This window comes from Neopelma chrysocephalum, unplaced genomic scaffold (genome assembly GCF_003984885.1).
Source record: "Neopelma chrysocephalum unplaced genomic scaffold, ASM398488v2 Primary Assembly neopelma1_155, whole genome shotgun sequence".
NCBI lineage: Eukaryota > Metazoa > Chordata > Aves > Passeriformes > Pipridae > Neopelma > Neopelma chrysocephalum.
Window position 1 is genome coordinate 1,436,564 of NW_020897817.1, and position 7,284 is coordinate 1,443,847.

At 49.3% G+C, this 7,284-nt stretch overlaps 1 protein-coding gene across 1 annotated transcript in view; it reads left to right on the forward strand.

The window, feature by feature from the left end:
* Positions 1–7,284, forward strand: part of CSMD2 (CUB and Sushi multiple domains 2) — a 245,534-nt gene that overhangs the window by 181,218 nt on the left and 57,032 nt on the right. The window contains exons 35-38 of the mRNA XM_027701316.1: positions 347–550; positions 1,362–1,486; positions 5,945–6,041; positions 7,016–7,120. Of these exons, the coding sequence (XP_027557117.1) occupies positions 347–550; positions 1,362–1,486; positions 5,945–6,041; positions 7,016–7,120 (531 nt within the window). The remainder of the gene's footprint in view (positions 1–346; positions 551–1,361; positions 1,487–5,944; positions 6,042–7,015; positions 7,121–7,284) is intronic.

Here is a 7,284-nt window from a genome sequence, read left to right on the forward strand (position 1 = left end):
GGGCTCAGTTCAGGTTCAATTTGGGCTCAATTTGGACTCAGTTTGGAGTCAGTTCGGACTCAGTTCGGACTCAGTTCAGACTCTGGGCTCAGTTCGGACTCAGTTCGGACTCAGTTCGGACTCAGTTTGGACTCACTTTGGGCTCAGTTTGGGCTCAGTTTGGACTCAGTTTGGGTTCAATTTGGACTCGGTTTGGGCCCAGCCCCTCTGCACTTTGGGTACACCCAGATTTCCGCGCCGCCTCTAACAGACCTTTCACCCAACACTCAACATTCCCGACGCATGTGCGCTCTGACCGTGTTTTCTCCCTCTCTCTCCCTGCCCCCTGGCCCCTGCTGCCCCCCAGCCGTGCCCAGGACCAGTGCCACCCAGTGCAGCTCCGTGCCCGAGCCGCGCCACGGGCGCCGCCTGGGCAGCGACTTCGCGGTGGGCGCCGTGGTGAGGTTCGAGTGCAGCCCCGGCTACGCCCTGCACGGCTCCCCCACCATCGAGTGCCTCACCATGCCCGGGGCCCTGGCACAGTGGAACGTGTCTGTGCCCACCTGCGTGGGTAGGTGACCTCGGGGGGAGATGAGACAGAACAGTTCGTCCCTTTCCGTGGTGGGATTTTCGGAGTTGTCCTGGGAAAAGCCAGGGGTTGGATGTTGTGGGTCCCTCCTAACTCAGGGTGTCCCGTGTTTCTATGAAAAAAACAAAACCCCGACATCCACAGCAAAACAAACCATTGATGGAACTTGAAAAACCTCTTTCATACCTCTTACAACTTGCCCAGAGAAGCTGTGGCTGCCCCATCCCTGGAAGTGTCTTGGATGGGGCTTGGAGCAACCTGGGCTAGTGGAAGGTGTCCCTGCCCGTGGTGGGGGGTTGGAGTGAGATGGGCTTTAAGGTCCCTCCCAACCCAAACCATTCTGGGATCCTCTGTTACATAAAGAAGCCCAACCTGCCTCTAAGCAAGAACAGCTGAACCTCAGATTCCAGGGAATGGACCTTTTCATCCAACAGTTGTCATAAGATCTGGGACAGCACCTGGAATAAATCAGATGTGTCTGAAAGCTCCTTTTCTCCTCTGGAGGAGAGCAGTTCCTGAAGGATCAGTCTCCTGGCTGATCTGTTCCCCACGCCTGAGGGTTGGGCACTGCCCTGTCAGAAGTTACGAGAGATATTTACTGAAAAAAGGGTTATTTATACAAATCTTTATTTGGGTTTATTTATACTATCCTTTATTTATTGGGGTTATTTATACTGTCCTTTAATCATGAGCCAGTTCTTGCTTTTCTGTCCGTGGATGGGTGTTTGAAAGGTGTTTTCAGCACAAAGCCAGTTGCAAATTCCACTTTCAAGCAGTGATTTCCTCCTTCCAGTGCCGTGCGGTGGGAATTTGACGGAGCGCAAGGGAACCATCCTGTCCCCGGGGTTCCCTGAGCCCTACCTGAACAGCCTCAACTGTGTGTGGAAGATCACAGTCCCTGAAGGAGCAGGGATCCAGGTACAGTGCCAAAAACAGGAGGAAACAGTGTCTGGTGCTCTTGGAGAGGCCACGTGTTGTGAATCTCTGCCTCTCCCAGGAAAGAACGTGGAATTAAATCTCTGGGATCAGATATTCCTTTACCCTGCGACTGCCAGAGTGGGCAGGGACTGATTCTGCTCTGGGTGAGCAGGGACAGGACTCAGGGAAAGGCCTGAAGTTGTGTTGGGATGGATCTCAGGGAAAGGTTCTTCCCCCAGAGGGTGGTTGGGCACTGCCCAGGCTCCCCAGGGCAGTGGGCACAGCCCCGAGGCTGCCAGAGCTCCAGGAGGGTTTGGATGATCCTCTCAGGGCCAGGGGTTGGACTGGATGATCCTGGTGGGTCCTTTTCCAATTCTGCTGGAGCTTTAGAGTTTTAAGTAGATCTAAAAAGGGAGCAGACTTTGATTCCTGACTGCTCAATAGACACGAGGTGCTCGGAGACCTGAGAGCTTTAAACTGCTGGTGTTTATTTATGGTTGTTCTGCTTTGGTTTATTTATGACAGCAGAGTCTGGAATGAACGGCCTCAAGCTGGAGGAGGACTGGTTAAATGGGATATTGGGAAGAAATCCTTTGCTATAAGGGGTGGTACCGGGCACAGGTTGCTGTGAGGAAAGGCTGGGAGAACTGGGATTGTTCAGCCTGGACAAGAGAAGGCTTTGGGGTGACCTGATTGTGACCTTCCAGAGCTGAGAGTCACTCTGAGGGACAGGGTGGGATTGTTGGGGTGTCAGTGCAGGGTCAGCAGCTGGACTGGATGATCCTTGTGGGTCCCTCCCAGCTCAGGATAAGATTCCAATGGATTTTTGCCTCCTGGAGGCACCGTGTGTGGGAAACCAGCTGGGGCTGTGTGGCTGTGCTGGGGAATATTTTGGATATTTGGGTATTTTGGGTGTAGATCCTTCCAGTGCTGTAATTCTGGGATGCTGGGAGCCCTGAGAGCGTGGCTTTGCTGCGCCAGCAGAGGTGCAGCAGTGTGATTGTACAACCCCAGCCCTGCTGCTCCCTGTCTCCAGGTAAATGAGCTCCCTCTCTTCAGATCCTTTCTGTGGGTCCTTATCATCCCCTCTGCAGGAACCAGCAGGAGGATGTGGAGAATTAAACCAAACATCAGAGAGCAAAGCTGAGACAAAGGCCCCCCCTGAGCCCCCACGTGGGGTGTCCTTCCTGAGCCTGGCCCAGGGAGGCTGTGCCAGGATTCTTGGATCCTTGGGCAGGTTCATTCATCCCACTTCTCCTTATCTGAGGGTTTCTTCCCTCCTCTTTGCACCACTCCACGGGGTGTTTTGTTCATCAAGTGCTTTTATTTCTCTGTCCTGGGTTTGCTGATGGGTTTGCAGCTCTTGGCACAGTTTATTGGAACAGCAGCTCAGCTCTCCCAGGCTGGAGTTTTTTTCCCTGGGAATTGTGACCTGGTGCCACCATCACGAGCCAGAACCACACCTGACCTTGGCTCTGGGGTGGGAGCAGCACTGGGGGCATCACAGAGGAACAGCACCAGCCTGGGGTGATGTTTTGGACCCTCTGCCAGGCTTTTGCTGTGCCCAGTCCAGCAAATTCTGGGATTTTAGCCATTTTTTAACCTCTTGCAAATGACAGGAGGATCCATTTAGCTCAGCCAAACTTCTCCACAGTCGAGGCAGTTTGCAGGTTGCTGGAGATTCCTGGGGGTGGAATTTAAAAATTCAGTTAATTTTTAATTAATTAATTAATTCCATTAATTCAGTTAATTTTTAAAATTTAAAAATTAGCTGAATTTAAAAATTAGCTGAATTTAAAAATTAACTGAATTTAAAAATGCAGTTAATTTTTAAAGCTTTGTAAATATGTCTCTGCTCTGCACCCCCAATGTTTGGAGTGTGAACCCTTCCAGCCCCTTCCAGCCCCTTGGAGCTGTTCTTGCCCATCAGAGGGAAGCAGGAATTGCAGCAGGATGTTAGGCCTGGCTTTATTCATAAGAGATTTTTTTTGTTTCTCACCTCTTGGGTTGTGCAGACACAGCTCTCATGTAAAACTGGGAAATGGAATGGCTTAATGGTTTAAAAGTTTGGGGGTTTTGGTCTTTGGGGTTTTTTTTGGGGGGTTGGGTTTTTATTTTTCATTGTTTTATTTTTTTTACCCCTTTCCTGCTGGGTGAGATTTTTTTGGAGGGGATATTTTGGGGTCTGACACAGAATGCAGGCAAACAAAATAATGTGTGTTTTTCCAGCCAGTGCCAAGCTGGAAGTCCAGTTTGCAGGTCTGGGGTTGGGAGGGTTTTGATGGAGAGCAGGACTCTGGTCCTTCAGTGTGACCCCCTTCCCCTGGGACAGCTTGAAAGAGGGGAAGTTTAGATGAGATATTAGGAAGAAATATTTTACTGGGAGGGTGGTGGGACACTGGAGACACCCGAGGAAGGTGATGGTCACAGAGCTGGACCCACCACAGAACCTGCCCCCTTCCCTGGTCCCTGCTTTTGTTTATTAGATGCTAATTTAAGCATCAGTTTACCCTGGTTTTGTACAACAATTAAAGGTTAAACAACTGTGAATCAGGGGAGGAGGTGAAATTAAAGCTTTCTTAAAGCAGGACTCACTTGCAGGATTTTTATGTAATCAGGGTACAGAGCTGGCACTTCTGCCATGAATTATTCATCCCCATAGCAAACCTTCCTGAGTGAATTAATTTATATACATGGCAGTAAATAGATGCAGATCCCTTGTGAATCCACATGTCAGACTAGAATTAGGACCTTAAAAATGTTTATTCCGTTAAGTTGGGGGGGGGGGATGGAGAGGAGAATAAATAATTTAGGAGATGTAAGAGCAAACAAAATGCTCCTTCTCAATCCACTTTCAATAATGGAAATCACAATAGGGGTGTAATGAGGCAGGAAGGGAGGGATTGGCTTGGTCAGTGTGAGCAGTGATGGCTCTGTGGGGGTCACTGCAATTCCTGCCAGATGAACTCCACTTACTTTCTGCTAAAAAAAAAATCCTTTGGAGGAACTTTCGAGCCTTTTCTATTGTGGAGGAGAAATCAAGGAGGAAAAAAGGTTAAAGTGGCCGAAATAATGGAGTTTGATTTGATTTTTTTATTATTCTTTTATTTTAAATGGGTGTGTTGCATTTGCTGTTTAGGGGGGCAGAGGCAAGTGGGGTTTTGGGGTAGATGGAATAAGACTGGGGGGGAAAAGGGAGGGTTTTCCATGGAAAAAACATGGAATAAGACTGTGGGGAAACAGGGAGGGGGTTCCCAGGGTCGTGTCCATGTGTGTGGAGCTGAGGTTTGAGGGCACTGAGCTCCCCTCCCTGCTCTGCCCAGGGAGTGTGTCCTGCTGAGCTCTGTGCTGCCAGGATCCAGCTGAATTCCATTAGGATTGGCAGGAATTCTTCATCCAAAGGGATCTGAAAGAACTGAGGCTCTGCAGAAGAGGGAATTCTACCCAAATTCCCAAAGTTCCAGCATCCTCCTCGTCGGCAGCCGGGTTGTACAAGTCATTTATTCTCCTGATTTGTCTTTAAGGGTCTTTTTTTAGGGTTTTGGTCTCCCAGTTTGATTTGAGGTGCCCAGGGTTTGAAAATTTCATCAAGAGCTCACAGATTGAAGCTGGTTTCTCCCAAACACCTTTGGCTTCCCCTCAGCTCTGCTGCCTCACTCCCTCAACCAGTTCACCAACCTTGATTTTGTGTTTTTAGTGGGACACCGAATGCTTTGAACCCCCGGTATTTAAGGAGCAAAGACAAAATCCATTTTAATGGTAATGGTGGCAGACAAATCCGTGCAATTACAGGAGCTCTTTGCCCGGGGATGAGCTGCTTTTGGGTGTAAATGCAGATTTTCTCAGCTCTCAGGGTGTGCTGCTCGTTTGAGGATTGTGTTGATGTTCTCACTAATGGAGTCAAGCGACTTCCTAAAGCCTCCAAACCTTATGGGCCGTGGCAGGGAAAGGTGAAATTTGAAAATGCAGCTCGAGTGATTCAACTAAAAGCCAAGAAAACGAGGCAAAGGCAGAAACTCGATTGGATTTTTAAAAAAAAAAAAATCCCGTTGTTTAATGTTGGGGGTTTTTTTTGTTTTCTTTTAGCTCGTGGTTGCTTTGGTTTGAAAGGGCTGAAAGTCTTCAGGGATTTCTCTAAACAAGGAGGGGGAAAAAAGGCTGGGATTCTCAGCAGCTGTAAATGAGCTGTGCAGTTGCAGGAGCTCTCTCTTTGTAAGGAGCAGCAGAAAACAGAATTCCTGACACAGAGTCTGGAGTTAGAGGGAAAAAATAGCTGGATAAGCCCAGATAAGGCAGGAGGCCTCCAAGTTTTGCCTGAGCAGTAGCACAGATAAATAAGGGTGTGTGGCAACTTGATTAGTGACCCTTTAACCGAGATTAATTTAATTTATTACCATTAGTGCAGGAATTCTCCTGTTATTTTTTTAATATTTTTTTTTGCCTTTTCTTTCCCTGCAGATCCAGGTGATCAGTTTTGTCACTGAGCAGAACTGGGATTCCCTGGAAGTGTTTGATGGAGGGGATAACACGGCCACCATGCTGGGGAGTTTCTCTGGTACGTGCTCAGCACCCCCCTGGGTCCAGCCCAGCATTTCACCTCATAAAACTCAGCTTTTATGCTTTAAATGCTTCAAAAACCCAGCACAGATTTAAGCCTGGGCCTAAAGGGCTTAATTTAAAGGTCTGGGGGTTATGGTTTTTTGGGGTTTTTGGGGGGGTTGAGTTTTTTTTTTTTTTCATTTTATTTTTTTACAGCTTTCCTGCTGGGCAGGATTTTTTTGCAGGAGAAATAGATATTTTGGGGTCTGGCACAGAATGCAGGGCCTAAAGGGAAGCATGAGCCCTGTTGGGTTGGGAATTGGAACTCTGTCTTCCTGGGGGAAACACTGACAGGGAGCCTCCAACACAATCCCAGTGGGGTTTGTTCCACAGCCCAGAAATTGGAATTCCCACAGCACTGGTGGGTTTTGTGGGGTGAGCTCAGACACCTGACAGGCACCAAAATGTGTGAAGGGCTACAAAAAACTGTATTTTTTGTTTGTCCATGAGGAACTGTGGCTTTTGGCAGAGCAGGGAGGAGCCAGAGCTTTGGGAAGCTTTCAGATGCAGAACAACCACCCCAGTTCTTGCTGGTTTAAGGCCCAAATGTGCTCCAGGTGCTTTGGGGTGGGGAGGAGAAGGAGTCTGGGGTAGAGCTGCCCTGGCCTGCTGCTGCAGGAGAAGGAGTGTGGACTTCCCTGAACTCCTCCCACGCTGTTCCTCATCCCCCCTTCCCTTCTTGATGCTTTTTGTCTGCCCGTGGTGAGACTTCACAGGCCGAAATTCAGCAGCTGCTGCTGGAAAGGCCATTGCAGAGGGGCCCTGGGTATTCCTCACTTGGCCTCATTAGAACCTGATCAAAACCAGGGGAGCTTGTTAAGTTTAAAGGACTTTCTGTTCTCAGCCTCCTCCTGCCTCAAATCTCCGAGGACACGGAGGAGGAGGAGAAAGATCCTCTCCACTGTCTTTGTGCCCCTCTTGTTTTCCCAGGGACTACAGTGCCTGCGCTGCTCAACAGCACTTCAAACCAGCTCTTTCTGCATTTCTACTCGGATATCAGTGTCTCTGCTGCCGGCTTCCACCTGGAATACAAAAGTAAGAGCAGCTCAGCCTTGATCTCCCAGTTCCTCCGAGTGTTTGGGAGACGGTGACGGAGCTTCTGCCTCCTCCAAGGAGCTGCTGCCTCCTCCAAGGAGCTGCTGCCTCCTCCAAGTGGGAGCTGCTTGCTGGGGAAGGGGCTGCTGGGGCTCCCCTGCTCT